General features: G+C 53.7%; 1 protein-coding gene across 1 annotated transcript; it reads right to left on the bottom strand.

Annotated features, from left to right (window-relative positions):
- Positions 1–27,467, bottom strand: LOC148643820 (arrestin domain-containing protein 1-like). Its single transcript, XM_088614569.1, has 8 exons — positions 27,052–27,467; positions 11,726–11,836; positions 6,897–6,947; positions 6,104–6,258; positions 5,460–5,642; positions 4,858–5,034; positions 3,942–4,422; positions 1–3,224 (listed from the first exon to the last, which is right to left on the bottom strand). Exons 1-8 carry the CDS (start codon positions 27,167–27,169, stop codon positions 3,160–3,162), a joined length of 1,341 nt encoding a protein of 446 aa, XP_088470695.1. The 5' UTR covers positions 27,170–27,467; the 3' UTR covers positions 1–3,159.
- Between the last annotated feature and the right edge of the window lie 4 nt (positions 27,468–27,471).

Consider the following 27,471-nt stretch of genomic DNA (forward strand, 5'->3'; position numbering starts at 1 on the left):
TTCGTAGGAATCTTTATTAGTACCTAATATGACAATTTAACACTCGAAAAAGTGATTCTCTAAGGTGCTGTTAAGACACAGTGGTTGCACACGGGGGGAAAGGGAATCATCATCACGGGAAGTCGGAGGCACGCTCTGGGACGGGTATAAAAGTACAAAATCGCTGCCCTGCCACGGAGAGAGAGAAACACGCCCTCCGTTCAACCCAGAACAGGACCGATATAAGTTAATAAAGCTATAGAACCTTCTTTTGTGCAAGAAAAAAAAATACAAATAAAAGCAGCTCTAAATTGCTATAAAAAGGCTTTGGGTCAGTGCTCCTTGAGCAGAACACTCCTGCGTCTTCATTCACAGACACACACAGACACACACAGACACACACAGACACACACAGACGTCAGAACGGGGCATCTGCCGTTCGGACGCAGGTCTGGGAAACCCACCCGGCTGGCAGCTCTCCTCATCCGGGAGAAGAGTCCTCTGAAAGAGTGCAGAATTCCCACATTTCCCAGTCGGACCCCTTTTGTTGGGTTTTTTTCGGACCAGACTGCACCGATCAGGACAACGGGATGAGGCAGAAACTCAAAAACGTCCCGTAACACCGATCCTCATCGAAAAACCAACCACTTCAGACTCCCTTTAGCCCAGTGTGGCCCTAAATATGTCTGCCCCGCTGGAGAAAGTTTCGGGATTCAACATTCTTTACAAACGCACAAGGGGTCAGGGGTCAAACAGCCACCAGCGTTCACAAGGATAAAAGACCTAATTCCATTAGGTAAAATCCCCTTTTCTCATCACGGCCCAGGTTTGATCTCCTGGACTCACCCAGGGGTACAAGCACACTATCGGGGTGCAGCTGCAGCACATCAGCCCAGAGAGACGGCCAGGCTGGGCTCCGGTTCGACTCTCCCTGCTGTGCGTCCACCTCGCAGACTCACTCGAGGGGTGGGGCTAATCCACCCGTCTTCCAGCGGGGCAGCTGGAGCCTATCGCAGCAAGCAAGGGGCTCAGGGCAGGGTACAGCCTGGGTGGGACGCCAGTCCATCACAGGGCAGACACAGGCCCACAACTTGGGCTCATCGTTTAAGTCAAACAACAACGCTACATTCATCCCCAGGTTAGGAAACATTCGCTTACCAACTTGAAGGTAATCATTAGAAGGCTAGCCAGAGGGAATACTGAGCACTGACGAACAAAGAGATCTAAAACTCCCACAGAAGGAGCTATAGTGAATGCACCCACGGAGAATGGGAGTGAACACCAGGGGGCGCTAACATCCCCAGCACCAAGAGGAGGTATGCAAGTCACTTCGGATAAATAAAAACGAAGTTACACTGAGCCGATGCAGTAATCTGCTCTTTTATAAAAGTATACTCACTGAATCACCTTATTTCAGAAAGAGAAGTGTAGTAATATACACACCTTCAACTGCTGCTCAGTGACTGAATGGAGCCCACTTCATGGAGCAGTTTAATTGTTTCCTGGGGTGGGGCGTTTTGGCCTGGTTTATAAAAGGTGAAGAACTGACTTGCCACGCTGTCCCAGAGTGGATCATGGGAGTGCACTGGCCACTACATACCACATGCAAGCATGGCAGCGCTGGAGCAGTCGCATCACGCCACAGGAGTGCACACAAAGTCCTTGGCGCTGGCGACACAAGCAGGAGAGCCCAACACGCAGTGGTCCGTCCCCGAGTCAAAGAGACCGCAGACGCACACGGGACGATCCTCCATCATTTACCTTCGTGTTTCTGGGCCAGAAGCCTGGGAATCAAACGCCGCCTCTCCTAAGACACCTGCTGCATTAAAACCTCTGGCGAAATGCAGAGGGCCCTGCCAGCCAATGGGATTTCACAGGGCTTGTGCCCCCGGACAAGTGAACGGGACCATGTGCCAGAAAGGAACAGGACAGTAGCATCCCGGCCACCCGTGATCAACACACACGCACAGGCAAACGCTAGACAGGCGCCCGGAGACGCAGCGTGCAGAGGAAACCCGTGAAGGACGCATACAGACGCGCCGGATCGGATCAGTGCTTCAGGCAAGCGCCCCGGCACCTCTGCGTCCAGCCAGGAACAGATGCTACCCCCCCGCCCCCCCTTCCCGAAAAACAAGGGGTCTGAGCCCCCCCGCCGTAGCATCCCAGAGCCCCTGGGGGTGACGGGGGCTCCTCCCACTCCGAGGACGACGAGGTGGCGGGCTTCGACCAGCGACCAGCGAGGAGAAGAGCCCTTCGCCCGCGGCTGTCCTGCTCCTCCGTCCCGGAAGGTGTTTTTCTTTGTTCTTCCCCACTGATCCCGATGACCTTGAGCACGGGGCGGCATGCCCCCTTCCCATCCCGGAAGCAGGTGGCTTGAGGTAGGGGGGGGGGGGGCACGCCCCTCGTTCTCTCCCGCTGCGCGCGGTAGGCTTGAGGGCCTTGCCCGGCTGCGGGCGGGATGCCGATGGTGGACTCCGGCGGCTGGCACTCGGGTCCTGCTCCCTGCTCAAATCCACCGTCTGGCCCGCGGAGATCCGCTCGCCAGCCGGCTCCTCCTGCCAGTTTCACAAGTTTCACGACCAGGGCGACTCCGACCGGTTTTCGGATAACAAAAGTCTGAGTCTTTGTTCAGTTTTGTTGTGCCTGGTGGGACACCGGTGTACTGGGATCTTAGCCCACCCGACACGGACAGATCAGGTGAAGGCCGGGTGGGGTGGTCTTAAAATTAATGAGGGGGGGGGGAAAAAAAACGAGGATCAGTAGTAAGTTCGATTTAAGGCATCACAGATGCTGTACATTTTAAAAGCACTAAAAATGAAAATGGCCGGGCCGAAACATCCCAGCTCCAGTTTTCCCCAACGCTTCCCTCGACCTCGTGCTCCGTCTCGGTCTAGTTTAAGGAACTACTTCGATCGGCACCAGGGTGACCATCGCTCACTTTTTTTTTTTTTTAATTCTCCAGCTCCTCTTATTTCTCTTGGAAAATGAGACGACAGCGGACAGGCAGAAGAGGGGGGAAAAAAAACAAGCTCGATCCCTTTTTCCGAAGTAGTTACAAAAATCTGGACGTGAAACCGGACGCCACTGGGCAGAACAGGCCAGGTTGCAGTGCCCCGTGAGTCCTGCAGGGGGCGGTCACGGTGCCAAGTGCCTTGCAGTGCCGAAAGCACATCCGCTGCTCTATCTCCTGCTGTCCACACGGGTGGGGGCACCACTGCAGCTCTCCTCGTAGCTGGGGGGCGGCTCTGGGGACGCAGAGAAGACAGCAGAGCGTTACAACAGCTACGCAAGACACGCAGGACTCAACGTGACCAACAACGCTCGCACCAGGTGTAGTGGAACTGTCCCAGGTCCATCGGGTCAACCTCAGCAGAGCTGGGCCGGGTCCCGGTGTGAATGGCAGTAGTTAATGTTGCCCCCTTTCTAAAAGCCAGCAGCCATATCACCTCATCCTGCTCAAATGAGACAAAAAAACCAGGGCCTGACTCTCTGTGGTCATCAAAAATCCCGGGGCGCTTCTCAAAAAGAGCAGGGGTGTTACCCCCAGTGTCCTGGCCAAATTTCCCCCTGGTCTTTAACGGTCATGGCCTCCTAATAACCCCCCTCTCTGAACTGGCTCCATCCCTCTGCTCTCCTCCCCACTGAGAGCTGGTGCGTGGGGGGAGCAGACTGGCGCATCATCCAGGTGGGGCTGCACACTGGTGGCGGTAGTGGGATTCCCAGTTACCTGTGCAGCACTTTGAGTGGAGTGTCCAGAAAGGCGCTATATGAGTGTAAGGATTACAACTACAAATGCACGAAACCTGACTGCCACTTTGAGGACCTCTGAAAGGAGCCCCCCCTCTCTCTCCCTGTACAGGGGTACCCATGTCTCCCTGTACAGGGGTACCCATGTGCTGGGTGGCTCCAGTCCGTCACCCGCTTTTTCCTTCAATCGGGGCAGAGGGAGGGGGGGGACTCACCGTGCGGGTACCCCCAGGTGCTGTACTCGGGGGGCAGGATGAGCTGGCTGCTGGTGGGCACGGGGTCGACCCCGCCCTCAGCAAAGAAGGGGATGGTGGCCCCCGTGGACACGCAGAAGAGGGGCCCCGAGGGGCCCGAGGCGTTGCAGCGGCGCTGGTCCTCGGAGAAGCTCAGGCCGGGGGCGTAGCTGAAGGCGCTGGGGGAGAAGGAGGGCTGCCGGCCGCCGGAGGGGTCCTGCTGGGAGTGGCTCTTGGTGGGGATCTCCTCGTTCTCCAGCCCCGCCGCCAGGTCCTCCACCTCCTCGGCCGGGGGGGCGCTGGGCGTCGCCCCGGGGGCGGACCGGGGCGCCGGCGTGGGGGGCACCCGGGGCGCCGGGGTGGGGGGGGCGGGGCGGGCGGGGCTCCTGGGGGAGGTGTTAATGGCGATGTTCCCAATGTAGATGGGCAACGTCACCAGAATGTCCGGCGACTTCAGGGACACCTGGAACACAGAAGCAGGTTCGGAGGCCCAGGTTAGAAGCGGTCTGCGAGTCTCGCTCCGAGGGCGGAAGCCACACCTCCGACCGGCATTCTCCCGTTTTACCAGGCCACTTCTCACGGAAACAGGGAGAGGCTGCGACCCTGCAGGGGCTAGGAACTAGGGACGACTCGGGACCTGTAATTCTGTAAGACTGAAGTCCTGGGGCTGCTATGAGGACTACTATCTTAGTGCTCCGTTTACTGAATAAATGGATTCATCTCCAATCCCACCAGAGAGATCACGTGGTGGTCTTGAACCCCAAGATGACATGGTGGTCTACCAGAGGAGCTTGAACCAAGTCTGTCTCGTGACTCTGGACCTGCAGCATTTACAGTAGGGAAGCGGAACAGCCCTCAGGATTCCCGGTGGGAGTCTGGGAGTCTCGTCCCGGCTCACCTGCAGGAAGTAGTCGATCTGGATCAGGGAGCAGCCAGGCACGGCGGACTGCGGCAGCGGCGGCACGATGATCTGCTCCTTCCACTCGGCGTGCTTCCCCGCCTTCACGCCGGCGCCCTCCACCTCCGCGATGGTGCGCAGGTCGAAGATGGTGCGCTTCGTCTTGTAGGTCACTTTCTGCAGGGGGAGGAGGACTGAGCACAGAGCTGAATCCCCTCCACCGAGAGGACGCCCTACAGTACCCGAGCTCCCCGCCCCTGCTCCAGGCCGCCCCCTCCTCCGAAACCCCAACACACCTCCCACATTCATAACAGCTGCTGAGGAGAAGCACTGTATATATCCGACCTGTTATACTTTGCTTCGGAGGGTAATATATGAACTCCCACCTTGCAACATGTGACCAGAGAACATCTGTATGAAATTCACGTTCCTTGTATATAAGGTGGGCTGCACCTGATTAAGATTAAGCCTTTCAGGTGTTAAATTTCACTTCTCTTTCTGCGTCACTTAGGATGAGCTCCAGGAGACGCTGGGGGCCCTTTATGACCAGGCTGGAGAGCCCTGATATTTCCGAGGGGCCAGGAGGTTTATAAGAGGAGTACCTGGATGAGGCTGGCCAGGACACAGCTGGTATCCTTGCCGGACTTGTTGTGGACCTCGGCGGTCAGTTTGATGACCTGTCCGGGCGCGTAGCCCCGCAGGTCACTCCTGGCCTTCAGCATCACCGTGCCCGTCTTCACCAGGAGGTAAGTGAACTTCTTCGTGGCCACGGCCAAGCTGGGCTTCTGGGGTGACAAGAGGAGGAGGAGGAGGAAAAACTCTGGCTTAGCCGCTCGCTCCTCTCGAGGAAGAGACGAACGGCAGGGCCGGACGGCGACGGAAGACAGTACGCCACCCCTGAGGGAGACGCACGAGGAGGAAACAAGCCAGCACAAGAGCCGTTCCAAAAGACAAGAGGCCATCCGGCCCCACTATCTCACGTGATCATGAGCTAATCGATCTTTTGACCTCATGGAGGTTTTTGCCAGCGTCCTTGGGGATTTTGAACACTTGCATCGTGACCCCAGGTAGTCTTCCCTGTCCGAGACAGAACGGCTCAGTGCTTTCGGAAATCCCAGGAGCGCAGGAGCGCCGGAGCAGACAGGACAGGAAGCGAGCAGAGCTGCGCTCGAGGTTCGAGAGGGCACAGTGAGCAATCTCCCCGGCGCGCCGCAGCGTAACCGCCCGCCACCCCGCCGCCTCTCACCTCGATGTCGGGCACCTCGTTCAGGTTGAGGAGGTTCAGCAGGTAGAAAGGCTTCTCGGCCTTGTAGTCCTTGGCGAAGCGGGGCGTGTCAATGACCGCCCGCACCCGGTACAGGATCTTCCCGAACGGCCCTTCGAACGAGGTGGGCGCCGAGCCTGCGGAGAGGAGGGTGTGGGAGCAAGAATGATAAAGATCGAAGCAAAGACGTGAAATACCCCCCCCACCGCGCTGGCCCTCCGGCAGCAGCTGCAACAAAGGACTGAGTGATCCACGAGCAAAGAGGAGCTTCCCTAAAAAAAAAGGATCTGTAGGGTTTTAAGATCATTATTAAAGAAATCCGCTCACTGGGCAGCTGGTGGCTCGATGTTAACGTACCCACAGGAAGTGTAACATGTAACTCATTCCCAAAGGTGTGTGTGTGTGGGGGGGGGTCAGGGGTTCAGGGGTTCCCCTCCAGAGCAGAGGGGAGCAGCTCCTGACAGACGCTGCACACGTCCTTACGTTCAAGAGAGGAGACCTAAAAACAGCCCGTCCCCCACCCCGTGACACAGCGGCTACTGAGAGGGAAAAAACTCAGATATACACCCCTCCCGTCACAGTGTGACAGCTGGCCCAAGCACGTCCGGTCTCCTCCGTCGCATCACTGGCCTCCGGCGTGCCGGCCACTCCTGCCAGCAAGGTAAATCGGGGTAATATGAGGGTCTAGTCTAGTCGCCCGCTGGGAGAAGGACTGGAACGGCACAGTGCTTATAATCTCGCCCCCCGCAGAACTCAGTCATCGCGGCTGTCTTACCTGGTATGGGGAACTGGAATGGAAAGCTATGTGCTCCAGCTGCCAGAGTCCCTAGAGAACACAAGAGGACAGACAACACTCAACAACTGCTGCTGCAGGCTAGACGTTCTGTGACCCCGCCTCCCCCCCCATTACCTGTAAGGCGAAAGTGGAGTGTCCAGAAAAGAGCCTTAGAAAGCAAGGAATTATTACTTATTTATTTAATTAATAGCAACTAAGGTTGCTGCTGGAAGAGGTGTTAGTGGAGCCAGCAGGGGGCGCTCACCCTGCGGTCCATGTGGGTCCTAATGCCCCAGTATAGTGACGGGGACACTATACTGTAAACAGGTGCCGTCCTTCGGATGAGACGTAAAACCGAGGTCCTGACTCTCTGTGGTCATTAAAAATCCCAGGGTGTTTCTCGAAAAGAGTAGGGGTGTAACCCCGGCATCCTGGACAAATTTCCCATTGGCCCTTACCAATCATGGCCTCCTAATACTCCCCCTCTATGAACTGGCTTCATTACTCTGCTCTCCTCCCCACTGATAGCTGGTGTGTGGGGAGCGTTCTGGCGCACTATGGCTGCCGTCGCATCATCCAGGTGGGGCTGCACACTGGTGGTGGTGGAGGGGATCCCCAGTACCTGTAAAGCGCTTTGAGTGGAGTGTCCAGAAAAGTGCTATATAAGTGTAAGCAATTATTATTATTATTATTATTTATTGAATTAAACTGCTGTGACTGGGACACTGGGAAGATCACAGTTTGTGCGACAAAGGTGTGCTAGGTCTCCACTGACAAAGTTTCGACACCCTCCTGCTCCAAAACAAGACGCTCGGGTTTCTACAGGGCTGGCCACACGGTGTCACCAGGGCACCCTTGCAGGGGACAGAGTGCCACGCCATTTAAAGGCAGAACTCGCTCTGACGACAGCATGACTGAGACCCAAAATATCTGTCTTTTCCAGTTCACAGGCTACAAAGGACAATCTCATCCCCTCCCCAGCTAATGTTGCGACAGAAGGTGTCACCTTCTTTTGTTTGGATCTGAGAAGGAAGGGCCAAGGAAGGTATTTTTAGAAGGGTTCCAACAGAAATCAGATTTTACTGCGAGGTTAATGAATAACTGACGAGTTCCCTGTTAATTAACAGCCAACAGGTGTGCCTGTGATTTGCGCACACAGCAACTCCCTGGCAACTGCTGAGATCACTTTGGCACTTCCAAGGTAAAGCACTGCCAAGCTGTGAAAAACCTCAATAAAATCGACAGTTTTACAGCTTTACCAGATGTTGACGCAGAATACAGACCTTGGCTATGCCAATCGCACAGAAACCCTATCTTGCTGAATTTCACACACGTGGAAAAACATCGCAGAACAACGCCAGGCCAGGCACAAAACTCTGCAGAACCTGGGACCAGTGAGGGCAGAGAGAATACTGCTCCTCTGTCTGCCCTGAAATTCCCTGACTCATTCATGGCCTTTTGGCAGCCATAACCAGATCATTGTCTCCTCCGTTAAACCACTTCCTGATCTGTGTGTGTGGCTTGACGGCAGCTCAATATTGTCTCCTTTCTCTGGGAAGGCTCTGCAGCTGGAGACAGTGTCTGCTGCCTGGTACATCAGCTCGCAGCTGACAAACTCAATATGCTGGCTTCTCTGGATGCACACTTCCTTCTCCTGCTTATCCAAAACCCCCAGGAATAACAGACGGCCCAAGGAGTCGGAAGACTCCATCGGCGTGTCTCTTTCTCTCCGATCCTCCGATCGCCAATCTCTGCTCATCAAAGCGCAGCAGCCTGCCTGCTCTTTCTGAAAGCATTGCCTCATGGCTGAGAAAGCTACACCCTCAGTGTGACAGCAGACAAACATCGCTCCTATACCTGCATGCTGTATAACTATTTGGCATAGCCCTGTTTTGGGGAAAGAAAAACCGCATCACCACAGGAATTTTCTCGGGGCACTGCAGACAACCATCAGCACACAGAATGCAGGATCCTAACGTCATAACAACAGGATCATCACCTTGCAACCTAAGTCTTCCCAGCCTGCCAACACCGAGGGGCGCCTCCCACTCTCTCCACTCCCCTGGGTAATGGAACTGGAGCCCAACACAGCAAAGGGAGGCTCATCCGACGGCCTGCTTTCTCTTTACCCACGGACACAGTGCCAGTCACGAGGTGGGGACTGCTTCCTGCGAGCTCAACACCCATTCTGCGCCGGATCGTCCTGCTCTCTTATTCCAGCTAACTGACTGTCCACCGGTCTCCCCACCCGACTGCAGCTCCCCACCCGATAATCCCAAAGCACAGCTCGAAGAGCCCATGTACACTGGGAAAGCGCGCTGAAAAGAGATTCCACATTTTCCAACATGCTGTTCTTAGGAGTGAATGTGGTAAACAACAGTTAAGCAGATGGTCTCTCCTCCCTTCGGATCTGTGTGGCCCAATCTGCGCCAGTGGGAGCCTCGGTATCACACTGTGGTTGGTGGGGACTCCAGTGCAGATAAGGGCGAACAGCATCCCGTTTGCTTCAGCGGGCTTCAGGTTCTGCCAAGACCACTGCAGCTCCCACCTTCGCGGAAGAACAGAGTCACCCTGAGCAGGCCTTCGTCTCGCAAGGCCGATCCAGAGCTCGCCGAAACTTATCTCACCGCAGAGGAAACACTAACCACATTCACCGGCTTGTAAACAAGCCCGCCCCTCACCCCCCCCACCTGCCTGTGCAGCGATTTCAGAAAAAGAGAGGTTCTGTTCAAGGGCAGACTTGAAGGGCCCAGGCTGGGGCAGCAGGAGAGTAATTAGGAGACTCCCTCCATCGCGGGTTCTCTGTCCGCCCAGGGAGGGGGGGTGAGAGGGCTCGGTGTGTGTGTGTGTGTGTGTGTGTGTGTGCAGATATCAGCTGCCTGCTGCAGCTCAAGGGCTCCCTTTGTCAGCACTCGCTGGTGGGGCCGACAGGAACACCAGGCTCCAACCGGGTCCGTTCGCTCTTCCACCCCAAGCACAGCTGAATAGCTGCCACTGCTCACAGCAAATAGCAAGGCCCTTAACTGAATGGACACAAGTAGAACACAAAACTAAAAAGGACCAACTATGTAGCTGGAACCCACTATTGAGAGAAAACGCTGAAGAAACATGCAGGTCTGAACAATTCGGGGGGTTTTTGTGGTTCCAAGCCAGAATGCACAGGTTTCGTTTCTCTCAGCAAGCGCACGTATTCAGGCAGAGCTAACGGAGTGAGGGCTACAGGAGAAAAGAAAGGGGTTTTCTGCAAGCTAACGACCAATTAAAACCTACATGCCGACACGGGACCCCAGTTGCTAGCGACTTCTTCTGTTGCCGCTGTTCAGATTAAAGTCAGCCTTGTAGAGCTACCCATTTGTAGCTCTTGCGCATGACAGATCCACAACGCCGAGAGGTGGGGGCTGTCAGGTTCTCTTGATGGAGCCATCTCAACTGATTGCTCATTATCTGGGAAAAATAAAAGTGTCTGACACTGCAAATATCGGAGGCCTATTCATTGCAGTCTGTTTAGTGCTTTGCATTAAGCATATGAACAGTATGAATGCTCCCAGGCATAAAATATTCATAACCGGGATCAACCAGAAGGGAACTGCCAGTACCTTGAATACTAAAGCTTCCCTCTGGATGTGTACCTGAGCCACGTGCTGCTTTATTTCAGAGAGCCGACCAGTTCTCTTTCTGCTCTGATCCTTGGCTCAAACAAAGTGATTGTAAGGGCATTGTTCGGCGAGCAGATCGTTGGGGGTTTAGGAAAGCGATCACAAGCCAAGCTTTGTTACCATAACACGTCCTTTGCACACATTCTTGGTTTCGAGAGCGTCACGTTCCCCCTCCCTCTTTCGGAAGAGCCAGAAAGACCTGTTTCAATGTCTCCTTCTGCAGCCATGAAATATTCCGAGCCTCTGCGAGCCACAGGACAGCCTACTGCCCCGTCTCTCCCTGGTCGTCTAGCACAGGCTAGAGAGAGGCAGCTCGCAGTCCAGCGGGCCCGCACACGAGACCACCGAGATCCGTCAGACACGGGGCAGAGGAAACACGAGGTGAACGCAAAAAACGTGCTGCTGATGTTCAGGGACACGAGAAAGGTTCCAAGCCAGAGGCCTTTCCTCTCATCAGCCTGGCTGGATGTCTTCAGAACGAACAAGACGAATTGGAAGACACACGTGAAACCGTGTGGACGTCCGTTTAAAACTAAGCACAGGAGGCCCGTCTTTACACAAAGGGTTGTGGGAGCGTGGAACAAGCTGCGCAGCCATGTCCCTGAAGCCGATTCCCTGGTTTCTTTCAAGAAAGGGCTGCATGAGATCCTGGGCTCAATTAACAACTAACTACACACAGGCTAAATGGGCTGAACGGTCTGAGAAGAAAAGGATTCAGAGAGGCAAGACAGCATAAGGTGCAAGCTTCCCTTCAAATTAAAGAGCTTTTAATAATAATAATAATAATAATAATAATAATAATAATAGCTTACACTTATATAGCACTTTTCTGGACACTCCACTCAAAGCGTGTTACAGGTAATGGGGATCCCCTCCACCACCACCAATGTGCAGCATCCATTAATCCATTAAGAAATGTTCTCTTACAACGGCCAGCTGCAAAGCACCCGGGGCCTAATCGATCCGCTTCTACCCCCACGGACACAAAACCACTTCAGCGCGAAGACTGTGGGGTTATGCTGTTGATGCCCAGTCTGTTCCCCTGGCCACCTCAGGACTGGAAACTGGCCATCGGAGAGAGGCCCCGGCCAGCCGGCTCTCACCTGCTCACTACTCAAGCCCCAGCCCAGCCCCCCCGGCCCAGCCAGCCCACGAGGAGAGCCCCCGGCTGACCTTTGTTGGCCACAGACAGCGTGCTGTTGAAGTACTGCTCCTCCACGGCCCAGGACGAGTCGTTCATCTTGGTGGACACGCCGCACGACCCCATGCAGTTCACCTTGATCGCTGCAAGAAAGAGGAAAAAAGACCCAACAAATTGATCAGTCGTGTTCGTGCTCCGGTCACCTGTCCACCAGCTTCTATAGGTAACTTACAACCGTCAAGAGGCAGCACTGATCAAGCCACTGTCAGCAGCAATGACCAAGACCAATTCCACCAACGAATGATTCAAATCGTGTTATTAAAAGTCCAGGGTGGTCCAAATACTCTCGGACGCAGCGTCCCTTCCAGGACCAGGAGCGAATATCAGGGCCCTCTGAAAGCCAACAGGCGCTTCCTAGACCCTGACCAGACAGCTCAGGCTGGAGCGAGGGAAATAAAAAACGCGATGAGTGAGACAGGTTCTCTGCTCAGCCAGAGCGCTCACATCCTCAGGAAAGAGGAAGGCGCTGGAGATCTGGCGGCCACTTACAAACCGCCAGGGCCTGCTCACCGAGTGTGTGCGTGCGTCATTTCTGTGAATGGCTGATAAGGCACACTGGCACAGACCTCTTCACGGAAAGAGGCAGTTCCCCTAGACTATTCCATGACGAGGCACAGCTACACCTCGGGTATCGGCCAGTTTTCAAACAGGCTGCCCCGGCCCATGGACATACTGGTAGGTTAATCGTGTCTGTGTGCGTGTGTGTGTGTCCTGCAATGGACTGGCGTCCCACCCAGGGTTTACCCTGCCTTGCGCCCATGCCTGGCCGGGATTAGCTCCGGCTCTCCCGCGACTCTGGAATTGGGGGGAAAAAGCGGTAGGAAAATGGCTGGGTGAACCAAGACTCCTTTCAGCCTGCCCTCCGGCAAGCCACACAATCCGAAACGGCTTCCCTTTCCCCCATTCCCAGGGCCGATCCTGCTCCACCACTGTGTGTGTGTCTGTGGACGAGGGGGCAGTCACAATCACACCAGCTTTATTCCAGTTAAAAGCAATCCCCTGTCACCAGAGAGCGTTTAGTGTGGTTTCTCCCACCTGGGAAGGCTGGTGCTCTCTGTACAGGGGCTCAGGGTAAGCTCAGGCCCACGTGTTTGTTGAGCACGCTGTTCCTTCAGGTGCGAACAGCGGGGCCTAGACTCATAAATCATTTAGCACCGCCCCGCCGATCGATAAGCGCAGTGAAGGTGCGAGCAGTCCCATGAATTTTTCAGGATAGTAATTCCAGATTGCCTGCAGGCAGAAGGGATATTGAGGAGTCTGTTCTTCCGTCTTCAGACAGGTGCAGTTATCTTTGTGTGCCACATATAAACACGGTCCAGACCTCGTCCGCCCTCTTTCATGCTTGTTTCACATACACAGGGTCATGGAGAGTGTTGGAGGACTGGTGGACATCTTACCAACTGAAGACTAGGTGTGGTTTTATTGATCAGTACTGGTAATAATTCTAGATTTCCATCAATCCGTTGTCACAAATCCACTTATTCCTGATGAGGGTCATGGCAACAGGGGGCCAATCCAGGGAGAACTGTGGACAGGACTCCAGTCTCCCACAGGGCACTCACACCCAGGGGCAGTTCAGAGACACACATTATCACTGGCATAGGGGAACATGCAAACTCCCAGGACCAGAGACCTGTGAGAGACAATCCTATTGATGACCTAAAACACCACTGGGCTTTCCAAGAGCCCTCATCTATCTTAATGAGAAATTAAATCCCCTGCTCGTGTCGAGTAAATGCATCTCTGTGTTCAAGCGTTGCGAGACTGAGAGTCACTTTTCGTTTCAGGCAGTCATTAATTTTTCATCGATACCATCTCGGCTTACTCGGGCTGGGTGCTCTGTACTAAAGGCCCGTGCAACGTAAAACACTGCTACATTTCAAACCCCAGACGCAGCACAGCAACACAGGAGACGAGAGCAGTAACAGAGCCGATTTCCGAGCTGCACTGTGGTTTCTGAGCTATGTACTTCTGGTCTGCACCTTTAAGTGCAATCGCCCTGCGACGCAGGTTGATCTCGATGCGCCTGAACTCAGTGGCATCTCGAATGGCCATACCTACTGCATTTGTTCAAAATCACGTGGAGGAAAAACTTGAATTGGACCCCAGCTGTGCAAATAAAAAAATAATTGTGCCACGAAACTGATCATTTTAAAAATAAGGAGAAAATATGTCATAAGCAGTGGAGCTGGCTGGAGAAATGCTGACATTTCTACTCAATCCAAAAGCGTTTTAAGGTCACAGGTCCTGTATAGAACAGCACCTCCCCACCTCCTACTCTCATCCAGCCAGATCGAGGATCACTGACGATCACCGGGCAGAGTTTTTAAAGCAAAGTGCAGGAGGCTTTAAGCAAACCTGCTTCCAGGACTGCAGAGCAGGAAACTCTGGATTGTTCACACTGTATTCCAGAGGATCAGGACCTTTTGGAGATGAGAGACTTCAGTGGGACTCGCTCCAGGCTGCGTGGGTGGGGACAGGTGACTGGGTGGGCACGTGCAGGAGTCCGAAGGCAGGACGCCCCCTTGTGTGACCAACTTGATTACAACCCTCCCAAACTCTCTTCTCCCCGAGTTCAAACGGGCCACAGCGCCATTTCAATCTCTCGCTGCACCGAGGTCTCCCAGCTGGGGCACAACCGCCAGGTCAGCACCATCTTGACACAAGGACGGCGAGAGCTGGTGAGCACTTGAGTCGGGTGTTCAAAAACCCCTGAAAGCATCTGGAGGCCGTTCACGAGAATGGCTGCGTCGAGCCTCGATGGGGAGATTAAGAACAAAGACACAGAGCTGGCTGCATTTGGGAACAATGTCTTTATACAAGGGTTCAGTGGGCAGCTAGCACAAAGAGCCCTGGCCATGTTGAGGAAGGTGACCACCTGGGAGCCTTCAAGGAGCAGCAGGATAAGGTAAAGCATGGTACCAGGTAGCTCAGATAAGCTGCCATCTGCCCAATGAGAAACAAAGGCCTCCTCTCGTTTGTCATTGTAATCACATGCAAGGAGAATCCTATAGCCAAGCAAAACTACAAGTGGAAGCAGCTCCTTGTGCTCCATCTACAGTTTGGAAAGTCCGGAACTTGAACGGAAGGTGTCCTGCCTGCCAGTATGCTGGAAAACGCAGGGATCACACACGCGCCTGCGGGAAGCAATGGGCAGCAGATGGCTTAATGGACTGGCAGCGAACCACAGGGCGGCTCACCGAGAAGACAAAGAGAAAAGAGGCATCGGATTCCTGCAGACACATGGCTTCCAGCCCCCACAGCTGGGAGAGCTCCTTATTGACAGGCCCATCTGCTTGGCCTCACGATCACACTGCGGAAACGGGAGGCCAGAGACCGCGGTTGCTGCCGATACAACAGTAGTGCGCGCACACACACACACACCCTGGAACTGGAGCCAGCAGGGGAGGGGAGGGGGGGGGGTGCTGGCTGAGACAGACATTGTTCCTGTTCCCTTGATAACGGCGGCAGAGGAGAGCACAGACACGGCCTCAGCTCGAATCACGCGGACGCCCGACCCGGCCACAGCAAACGTCCAAGTTTCAGAGCTGGTCCTGGTCTGGACCCAGCGGGGGTGAAAGGAGCGAAAGAAAACGCAAAAGGAGCTCAAATACCACGAGCGTCATCACTTGCGATGGCCACCTATCCACGGTTATCGAGAACATCTTCTCATGAAGCAAGTGCACTGACACAGCTGAAATCATCACGCTGACTAAGACTCGCCATCCACCCTGTTGGGGGAGCGGGGAGTCCGTTGTGAAAGGCAGCAGCGTGCCTGACCACCACTGGAAGCACCACAAGCTGCACCACCGATTCATGCTTTGCACCAGGTTGCAGATACTCTTGACGATTCTGTCTCATTTCTCTCATAGGGCCCGAACAAGCACTGGTCTCTGAACCCACTTCATCCCCGGCTTAGGCTACAAGTGTCCGATGGGGCTCAAGCTTTGCCAACAGGGCATCGTCGACACGGCTGCCAACCTCACGCAGCACGAAGACTGAAGCCCTGTCCTGCTGGACCGTTGTCTCGTCAGGATGAGCCCGCAGGAAGACTTCATCAGAGCAGCACCCTGCAGTCAGGCTGCTACCAGTCATGACAGCAGGACGCCCGAGCACCCAGAATATCGCACTAGGACCTCCACGAAAGAGCAATTTTGTATACATAACCGTCTACACATTTTGCTCCTTGAAAATGCAAAATAATTTTTAAACAAAAAGACCAGAGTGCGCTGCTCGGTCAAGAGCACCTCTTGTGAACGCCTTTCCAGATCGGCCTCAGCTCACGTTCCGTATGGGATCGTCATGACTAAATCCTGACACCCACAGCCACATTCAGAGCATTTTTCTCCCACTGTCTGGTGTGCCAGACTGCATGACGATAAGACAGGTTTCGAGAAGACATTCTACAATCACAGCTTTCCAGAAGAACTGTTTGGTTTCTGTTAATAACAGGACAGACACTGCAAAGTGACCATTTTTGTCGATACAGTGTTTTTGCCTGCTTTCTTACAACATGCAGACAGGCAAATTTAAAATAAGCAAGTCCTCATGCCTAAAGATGTGAAGATCAGGTTTCTCCAAGGAGTAGCATTAACAGGCAAAGGGGTTTTTAAAGCAATGACATTTTCTCACCTGCGCACAGACAGGTGTTCCATTCACATGCATGAGATTGTACGAAGGCCAAAGGCAACATGATCACAGGGAGAGGTTATTGTGCAACCTCCCAACTGTCTGCCTGTGTGTTTGTAAAACCAATGCAAATCGTCCTAAATTAGGAGATCTCCTTGGCAACACCGAGAGTTGGCCAATCAGAAGGCGAGGCTGATCTCTCCGTGACAGTCTGACCCCTGTGACATCAGCGCTGGGAATCCGACCAACCGAGAGCGTGCCAAGAGACTGACCATCTGGGCGAGGCACAAAAACTTTTTTTATTTGTTTAAATTCCGTTTCCTAGTTTACTGCTGGGACTTTGAATCTCCACCTACAAAAGGGTTGTGTGGGCTTAAGGGGCCACTCAAGAGGAACAAGAAAGAAAGGCATTGCATTCTTCAGCACAAGAAATGGGCAGCACGTCACCCAAACAATAGCTGGATTGTATCACACCAGGGGCTGTGGTTTCATTCCAGCTCGGTCAGCAGTGTTAACACCAGGACATCAAACACGTCTCTTGCACTTGTGAGGCAGAGAAAAGGGGAATTAAAATGTTTCACAAGCTGGCATCTCAGACTATTATCTCCTCCATCACCTCTCTAGCTCCAAATTACTTGACCCTTTATTTAGCCAGATAAGTTAATTAAAAACAACAACGATGACCTGGAGACCCATTTACACAGCAGGGCAAGTTAGCGGGCCAATCAGAATGGAGCTCCTCGCCTGAGAGTACTGTACAACACAACACTGAACTCCTGGCTCTGTCCTTCTATACACAGAGACAGCAAGTGAATCCAACGCCCCCACCCCCCCTTCTAATCTTACAGCAGAAAGGAAAAGGCCAGGTCACTGAGCTTGAGTCCTGTTAACTACCCTTTCAGTTTACGACTGTTTAATGACAATAACTACCTTCTGCATGCATACAGCGAGACTGACGAGCCCAGAAAGAGAAATCAGGAATTTGCCTACAACCCTTTCAGCGAAAGATAAATCCATTGTGTTCCACAGACTCAACAGAGCAGATAAGGTAACGAGCTTTTTTTCCCCAGTTGTACAGGTTTAGCAAAGCATACAAATGTTTTCCTTCTCGGTCCGCTGGACCTGAAAGAGCTCAGAACAGTTACAAATGAGAGGAAACCATCAGCCAGTGCAGCTCGTTCCATTGCTGTAAGCTAATGGACGTCATCCAGTCGTTTCTTAAAAGAAGCCAGTCACCAACTTCGACAAAGCCACTGGGCAGTGTGGTTCAGACACACCCACGACTGGCTGTAAAGATCCGTTTTCTTGTGTCAGACAAAAGTCTGTTGCATTATGAGTCAGGGAACCTTCACATGGAAGGATTTTACCAACAGGCAGACCTTCACTGCTTATTGTGCTACACAGCTTCAGAACCGACAGCGCTCTGCCCCGTTCACTTCAACATCCTCAAAACAGAATCAAACATCTGTGCGCGAGAAGCTTACGGAAGGGAACAGGGCCGGGCAACGCTGCAGACGGCACAAATCCGACTGCATAGATTAAACTCTCCCAGGCGTCCTGAAATGACAACAAAACACATCCACGTGCCTTTCAACAGCCCTGCAGTCTTCCTGTCTTGGGGCTACAGAGAAATATTCCAGGATTAAAAAGTAGCAGGTCGGGCTGGTTACAACGAGCCCAGGTGCCGATTAGAACATTCCTCCCTGATGGAGCGGTTTCTCTCAGAACAAACTCTGGCAAACAGGAGCACTACAGAACGACACTCCAAGGACTGAAGCCAAAACAACAGCCCAGGGTTTGAAAACACCTTTCCAAAGGCTGGAAGAAATCTGAAAGGCTACGTGGAGTGGACACTGCTCTTGTACCGCTAAATATTTATTGATGTGTAATTGCAAAATTGCACTGGCAGTTGATGATCAGCTAACTTTAAAAAAAACACTTTTTCAAACGCCAGTTTGAGGTAACCAAGAGAGGACAGTGTCAAGTCATGGACTCTGCTCCAGCAGCTACACTTTCAGACTGAATTTACTGTAAATTAGTTGCTCTGTGCACAAAAGGAGTGAAAAACACCAAGTGAATCACCATGACTAACTAATGACTAATGACTGCTCATAGATACTGATAAGAGAGAGTGGAGTCCGTTTCAACCAATCAGAAGCCTGTCAAAGAACAGCCACGCTCTCTTTCAGCCAATCAGCCACCACAGAAGCAGCACACATGGGATACATCCCTAAAAACGGCTCTTCAGCAGGTCCTTCCACCAGCACTGCCACGCACGGAAACGCCTTCAGCGAGATAAGCAGACCTCTTCCCTGGACGTCTCTACGGATTAAAAATAAACTCGTCAGCCTGCAGCTCGATCTGGTATTAATGGGACCCGGGGCTAGATTGCTTTCTTCCTGCGCTGACCTCATCTCCTGCAATTCTGCCCCCCTGTCCGGGACACGTTCCCACAGAGCAGACAAACCTTCTGCAGGAGAGGGTCCCAGGAGCTGCAGGCAGGTCCTGATCCCATCTGAGGTACCGGCGATGGAGACTGATGGAAATCAGACCCCGAGAGAGGATGACACCACACAAGTTAAGCCCCGGAGAAGACTGGTGACAGAAGGGATACAGAGGGTGCCGATCGCAGATCATGGCGGAGAACCGGTCTCTGACCCTGGAGAGACCCACTGTTGTATGTCCGGTATCCCCAGACCTCAGACAAACAGCTGGCTCCCCCAAGGACCAGCGCTTCATGGTCAGTTCTGAAGCTCAGGAGCAGAATTCTAGTTCATTTAAGAACACAAGCAAGGCAGCAAAAGAGAAGGGGGCCCGCCCTTCTGTACTTTGTGATATATCCAAATCTTACGGCTCCACTCCTACAGAAGCAACACGGACCAAAGAGGAAGCCTGGAAAGTTCGGCCAGGTTCCTCATCAGCTTGGCTGCTTAAAAGGCCAATCTGAAGGGCGTCCTGAGCTGGTCCCTTTAAGACTGGGAATCACGTGCGATTGTGGCTGCTCGCGACCAGAAGGCATTACTGGTCTGGCGGAACTCCAGGGCACTTCACAGCGCTGGGAAGCTCTGGAACTGTTCTTGCGGTGCCTGGGAAACATTCCTGGGAGGCACCTCCACCAGCGGGCGATACACGATTTAAATACACTGTAGCACACGTCTGTGTCAGAGGGGATATTGCACATGAGCCAGCAAGCACAACACTACTCAGTCATATGGGCACTGCAGTCAGTGGACCAGGGAGATCAGGGGCATTTTAGATGGGTAGTTTCAAAAAAGCTTCTCATCCTGTACACACAATTTTCGTGGCCAACCACAGCCGCAGTCTGAAGTGTCACGGATTAGGAAATCCTGATTCGGAAGTCACCTCCCGGCCTCTTTGCCTTCCATTTCTCCAGCTGGAGCTCCAGTCGTGACTCATGGCAGACCAGCCCCCCTGCTGCTGCAGTATTCCCAAGACTCCCCCCCCACCCCCGACTCCAACTCCGGTTTCCATGGGGAGGACGACGGACAGGAAGGGAAACGAGGCCTGTAATCGAGTGAGCTTCCAGCGGCCCATCTGTCACCACCGGACACGCCAGTCTCCCAGGAAAGCAGGACTCTGCTTAAAAAACAATTTCCCTTTCCGCCCCAGTCCATACCTGCCCACGACTCCGAACGCGCATCTGACCTCCTAGAGATATGAGTGAGCGCGGAGGGGGACTTCTTTGATTTTCCAACAACAAAGCCTGCGACAGATAACGGGGGAAAACACACTAGTGTCTTTTTTTTTTTTAAAAAGAACTGATATCACAAAAAATATTTACAAAATCTATCTGGGGTACAGATAGTACTGCTCCTGGGAGTCTTTGACCACCTGAAGGAGCTCATGGCCTTGAGGGCCTTGTCTTCTTCCTCACACTGAAGCCTGTTGTGGGTCAGATCCCTTGCGCACCTGGACTACACACAGGTCACTGCGCAGCAGCAGCGGCGAGGAAGAGGAGGCAAGCACAGCCCGGCGCGAGGAGAGCGGCCTTCGGCAACACCAGAACCCGGCAGACCCAGTGTCGGAAGGCTCCTCGTGGCCTCCGCCCTCACGTTGGTGTGGCAGCCCGCCCCCGTTCCAGTTCCCCGGCACGGGTTTGGGGTCCAGGCTGGTGATCACCCCGAAATCCTCGCACACCCGGTGCAGCAGGAAGCGGGCCAGCCAGGGGTGATCGACCATCTCGATGCCCTCACAGGGCCCCACCTGGAACTCCCACTGGGAGGGAGACAGGGATCGGATTCTTCAGCCGAGTGTAATCCGCACACAGAGATTCAGGGCACAAGAAAGGTGACCGACTACAGGAGGCCATTCGAGGCTCGTTTGGCGATTAGCAGCTCATTGATCCCAGCCATTTTTTTTTTAAAGAGGCCAGGGAATCGGCTTCAATAATCATCGGCTGGGTAGTTCCACACTCCCACAACTCTTGACGTAAAGAACTGCCTCCTGCTCTCGGTTACACTCACTGAAAACCGCGTGGACAAGTTCACATTGTCCCACATGACGCATCGTGTTTTTATGTTCCAGTAAGCCCGCAGTGGCCGTTCCAGCAGGACCAGCTCTTCGGGTGAATGTGAGCCGCCACAGGATTCTCAGCATTAAACTCTCCACGAGCTCTGAATGACTTCATTGAATTGAGCGTTTCCTTGTTGCAAATGAACAGGCTGTCCGGATCTTTATTCACTGACCGTCATTAATTAGCGTCATCGTTAAGCGACTCCCACGCAATGGCCGGGAAATGGCTTATTAAACCACATGTGATCGCAGTGTTAATGAGGTGAAGAGCCCAGCTGCTGTCCCCGTGGGGACCAGGGCACCAGGCCAAACCTGAAATGAGACCAGAGTGCTGACCAGCAGGCCGACAAGCTGCCCTTCTGGCCAGTGAACCCCGCTGCTAAAGCATGCCGGACCGGGGCCCCCCCTCTGGAAAGGACACACAGAAGACCGCCGGCCTGCTTACAGTACAGACCTGGGACAGTGCCCCTCACTTGCTCCACAGGCAGAAGTGGCGGCTCCCAGCTGAACTGGGACACGAGCGAAACCCCATTTACTGCACCCCTCTGACAGGCCGTGGGTTTCGTGAATGACATCATCCGGCACCTTTTCACAATACCTTAACAACGTCACCCACCACCCCTGTCATGAAAAACCTGCCGTGGGCTAGCTGGGACTGAAGGCTTTAGCTGCACAGATCAACGCCCGAGCCGCTGCCCAGCTCGGTGGGCTGGCTTCCGTCTGAAGTCTGGGAAAGATCATGAGGAGTCTGCCGGGATCAGATTTCACCCGCCTTTCACAGACCGGGCGCTGCTGGAGCAGACAGGCATGAAGCCAACCATTAAAAGCTACGGACAGCAGCCACAGCCCTGCCTTCCTTCTAAGAGTTACACCACTCAACCACCGGTTCTTTCAGTAACCTGTCCCCACATTCCGGGCTGGAGAGAGGACAGGCTGGGAAGAAGCTGGCAGCATCCGAAGGCAAATCGAACCCCGCTCCGCAACAGCACCGCCATTCCTCCCTGCTCCAACAGCTGCTGCGGCCTGCGGACTATAATTAGACCGTGGGCCGGCCAAGTGCTGACATTTCTGACACGAGCAATCACAGACAGGAGCCTCCCCAGGAAGATCCCCGAAAAAACTGCACCACCACAACGGGGTACCCCACAAATCCGCCGCGTAAAAAAACGCCTCCGGTTCATCGCCCCATCGTTTTCCAACCGGCCGTAAAAAGAAAGCAGCATTTCCACAATCTCTAGGGTGGTAAACAGAGGTGATTATGAGAATGGGGAAGCAAAACAGTTTTAAATGATCAAGTTTTAAAACGTTTATTTTTGCAGATTGCAAGCCTAGCCGGGACACAGGACATTAACAACCTGCTCCCACCCCCACCTCGCACCCTGACCTCTGACCTCTGACCTGGGCAACCGCCCACAGCAGCATACACACTCCCTGCGTCCCACCTGCCTGTGAAAAACGGAGCGATCCGGCCACTCGGAGTTCACATGTACCTGCTACCAGTCTACACAGACTTTGTGGGTAGGTGTGTGCGCGGGGCCCGTTCCACAAGATCACAGGAAAATTGGAAGAGCTTTCATTTTATGATGCGTTTCACTCTCCTCACATTAAGTACATCTTACACACTATCAAGGTTCCCCAATAGCTGTGAGTGATCCGAAACTCCTTGATCCACCTTATCTTGGGGGAAATAATCCAGACTGTGCACCAAGGCAGGTGGAAACAAGACCCAACATAATGCCTGAAATTCCTCACTAGTATGGGAAAGGGGAATTCTGTGTGAAGGGCTTTGTGTGATCCACACTGTTATACCACTGAACTATAACTTTCTGCACACCAGCTTCATATGCAGGATCTCTGGGTCTGTATATTGACTGGTTTCAGGGGCAATACTCCAGTGTCCTGCCTAAAGTCCCCCCTGTGCAAAAACAACCTGGCTCCCCCACAGGTCCCCCTCTGTCCACCTGCTGCTGCAGATTCTCTCCCCTGCAATGCAGGGGGGCTGCTGCGTGTCCCCTGTACCTTAGGGTGTCCCCTTCTAATGCAAGTGTGGAGGACTTTGTCTAACAAAAGCGGCGTGCAAGTTAAAGCAATTATCCTCATGCCTCTCACTGACAAATATGCCAGTCTCACAGAGTCGAGAGCTCTGCTGGGGAACCTGAAACAACAACCTCCGCTCCAATTCCAGGTGTCTTTCCACTCCCTCCTCCCCCCCCATCCCCCACACAGGCAGGGGAAAAGAGAAGAGCTCTTTGTGATCAAGTGAGCTTCCAGCGCCAGTGCGCGAGATCTCAGCGGCACAGCGCAAATTTCATCAAAGGACTCTTTAAGGGCGTCACAGCCTCAGCTGCCCCCGGAGGACAAGGTGCTCCGGTAAAGTTCAGGCCAGCCCTGCTCTGTAGAAGCTCAGTTTGCGATCGGGGCTTGTGCAGGACAAACGTGCTGTTCTCGCAAAACACGCAGACACGAACCATCTCACGCGCAAGACGTCAAAGACCGGACCCCGCCCCTGAGCCGGCGCCAGACCAGGAATATTGTGTAGCAGCTGACTGAAACAGCCTAAATCCAAACTCCTGCAAGTCCTGGTACGTCTGCAGATTCATTCTAGGTCGGCTGACAATTACTCAGTTTCCTTATAGACATAACAGACTATTCTTTACTGGTCTGTAAGGCGTTTGAGACCCAGGGGAAACCTGTGAAACCAGAGGTTACTCTTGGCCCTGCACACGTTTCCTCGTCTTACACTGAAGAAAACACACAGCAGACAGAGCACAGGTCCGTAACAACAGCCCCAAAGACCCAGACTCGTCACACGCCCACTGATGGAGCAGGACTGTCAAAGAGACAGTCTGAGCTAGCAGTTCTTTACAGGACACTGGGGAACATTAGCTACTCGGTCACACTGGCCACTGGTGGAGATCCCTGGAGCCTCATTAGCACCTGTGCTTATGTGTGGGTCAGGAATGACATTAGTTATTCTGTGGTCACTAGTAGACTAACCTCATGCCGGTAGCTGTTCTTATCTAGGAACAGTGGGAATGTTGGAATTATGCTTGATCTGCGGAGTCACTGCACAATCGGGCCAAATCCTTAACAGTTCCTGGGGCTCTCTCCCCCACGTGGGAACAGGATCCTAACACTGGGAATCGGGCTGAAACGTTCCAAAATCAACCCAGCACACCACATGACTACACAGCCCTTATCAGGCCACGTATTGTACAAGCACTGCCTTCATGAGTTAAAGACACTCTCGAGGACACAGTGCTTGGGAGCCAGGAGCTGACATGGCGAAGGAGCCTCGAAGACCTGCGGGCCTGCTCAGGTAAAGCAGGGGGGAACAATGTGGAAGAACTGCCAAGAGATGTCTCCGTTTAGGCCTCAGGAGGCTTCACAACCAAACAGTCCTGACCGCAAAGCTCCTCCGTACAGCCTGCGTCTCAACACTCACGCAGCCTCTGCACAGTCATGAATCTGCCGGTACGTACCGGGACATTCAAAAAATACAACTTAAAAAAAAAAAACACAGCCAAGCAAATTCAGCAGACACGTCTCTGCCAGGCCGACTCCAGCTGGCACGAACAGGAACGGAAAAGGAAGTGAAACAGCAACCAAAGGCCTCCCCGAGATTCTCGGATCTATTTTTCATTCCGACCTTTCCGTTCCGGGGCAGGAACGCTCAGGCGACGCCCCCGGCCGCGGGCAGGGCCAGGGCAGACGCCGCAGGGGGCAAGACGGGCTGCCAGGCAGCAGGTCAGGTCGTACTATTTGGTCCTGCGGAGATTTAGAAACTCGGGCATCTGAGGCTTTTGGCAGCTTCCCTGAGGCTCAGGAAAATGCCAGGACATCGTACTGCCTTTTCACGCCACTAATCCACATAATTCTGGTTTCATAACACCCCCCACCACCACCTCCCACCAAAAAAGGTTTAAAAGAAGGTTCTTCTAAGAGCCTGTTCAGTCCAGGAGCAGCACCAATGCTGACGCTGAGCTCTGGTCATGATAAACGTCCCAGATCCACAGAGCATCTGGCCTTGAGCTGCTGGACATGAAATTACAGCCCCGGCGATGTGGTTCGCAGATGGCCACACAGGGCCAGGTCCTGCCCAGCTCGAACCGACACTAAAACAGCGCCGGGAACCTAAAACAGCTCCAAACTCACTCATAGACAACACGCACAGCACTGAACTTCAAGCAGGACTTTTGCAGACATTAATCCAGCTCATCTCAGCAGAATCACCTCATGACAGAACGCCCCCCCCCCCCCCCGCCCCCATGAATAATCAGGGGTGCCCCAGTAAAGTTAGGAGTCACGCAGCCCACCATGTTGGCAGGACTCTCTCTGCACCCCAATGAAAAGCTCTTGTCTGAGGCTGAAAAGTCTGAGCCCTACAGTCCAGACCTCTCCAGTTCTCAGCTGGACTACGTCTGAGCTCAAAGAGTACAGGAGCACACCTGACCTGGCTTCACTGGGCCTCGGTGGACTTAAATCTGGGAGAGCATCTCCCTTGTAGCAACAACCACTAGGCCCAGAGCTGGGTCCTGCCCATAATCGAAGCGGTCTCTGTTCGTGAGGCTCATGCTCTTGCTGAGATGTGGACTCAGGCTGGGCAGGTGTCAGATGATAGTGGGCACCGTCTTCATACCCAGAGCTACAGCGAGAAAGTCAAGGTCATCGACCAAATACAGGGGTACAAAATATGGAAAAATGGAAATTCAAAACCTTTTTTTTTTTAGGAAAGAAAATCTACCTGCAGAAAAGTACTGTGAATAAAATGCAATATCTATGCAGACGCTTTTAAGCAAAAATTCGTTCATGGGCATATCTGGACATAAGCAGAGGAGCTCTGTTGAGATCTGGCCTTAAAAAAAAAACTAGAATGGAAACTTCATATCCTCTGCTCTGCCTAGAGTCTGGGCGCTGAGTCATGGTTTTGTCAGAAGCCTGCAACACAATGGGGACAAAACCATGTATCACCTGCATGGCATCCTGAGCCCTGAGGCCCAGTCTATCTCACCTAACAGGTTCCACAACCCCTCCATCCCCATCCCAGCAAAACAATCCGGCAGTGTGCCCCACGTGGAAAATTTGCACTCATCTCTCCTGTTGCCCAACCCACCTGGAGAAGGGCAGGCGTGGTCCACAGCTCTCTTTAAAACACACGTCCATGAGCTCATAACGAGGGAGTGTTGTGTTATTGAGGGAGAAATGTGCCAAAGGAGGGGTAAACGCCAACTGAATGGCGTCGATCGACATGATGCACTTTCAACTAGTAAGAAAATAGAAGCGATACACACAGGACGTGTTGCGAAATCCCCTTTCATCAACATAGGTGTTTTTCCAGAGAGCATGACGCGGCACAGTGACGTCACTAGCCAGCAGGAAAGAGTTGGCCAATTCCACAGACAGCGAAACGAACGAGGAAGATTTCACGGTGCTCATATACTTCTGACGACAAGAGCCAGGCGTTCCTTTTCTAGGTACGCTGTCCTGTGGACAGGTACAAAGACGCACACCTGTTGGAGGTGACAGAGAGCGCTGCCCTGCGCGTCCAGGCGCTTCGAGATACGCGCTACAATGAACTCGATTATAGTCCTTCTAGCATTAGACAGCGTCATAAGTAGAGGGGCAGTAGCGTCAGAACAAGCTCTCAACCCGGCTTGGGAAGTCGGAAGAGCCGAGCGAAGTGAATATTTTCCTGCCCCCCAGGAACAGCCACGCAACTCGCCCAGAGCAGGAGGGAACTCCGTCCGGCTACCTGCGAGTCTCCGGGGGCTCCGGCGGTTGTCGCTTTAGAAACAGGCGGTTCCAAAAGTTGATTACTGCTCTCCTAATCACGCCTGTCCTTGCTGGTTTCGCGGTAATGAAAGACATAAGCTACCCAAATCCCCCCCCCCCACACACACACAGACACACAACTCTCTCCTCGGACCTGTCAGCTGTGTGGATAAATAGTTACGAGCGACTTTCCCCCCACGATGTCCTGTACAGCACCTCCGCCAACAAAGAGGTTACTTCGTTTCCAAAGCGGCGCCGCTCAGACACGGCGTGCCAAGACACACAGCGCTGAGGGGGGACAGAAGGCAGGGTCCGACCCCCGCCCCTCGTCTACAGTTTGGCGAGGACGGGGGCGGCTGCTCACCTTTGTAAACCAGCGGGCCGCTCACGGCGATTTTCACGGTGCCCGTGAGCGACTCGCCGGGGCTGTAGACCACTTTGCCGTCGGCGAAGGCGATGTCGAACTCCTGCAGCTTGCCCATGTCGGCGGCGGAGCCCGTCTCTCCCTCCTTCTGCCTCAGTCGTCCGCGGGGAGCTTGGCCGTGCTCCTCAGAGGCGCCGCACACGGCTGCGCTGTCCCACCTGCTGCTGCTGCTGCCGCTACTACTGCCCCTCTCTCTCTCTCCCTCCCTCACTCCCCCTCCCTCTGCGGGGCGGCGCCGACGTCACAGTGGGCCCGGCTATTCCCTCGCCCCTGTGGCTCCGGATCCCGGCCGCCGGACCGGCGGACCGCAACACCTTCCCGGCTCGCACCGCCCTCGCCGTCACGTGTGGCCTGCAGTCC

The sequence above is a fragment of the Lepisosteus platostomus genome, chromosome 21, assembly GCF_059453375.1.
Source record: "Lepisosteus platostomus isolate fLepPlt1 chromosome 21, fLepPlt1.hap1, whole genome shotgun sequence".
Classification (NCBI taxonomy): Eukaryota; Metazoa; Chordata; class Actinopteri; order Semionotiformes; family Lepisosteidae; genus Lepisosteus; species Lepisosteus platostomus.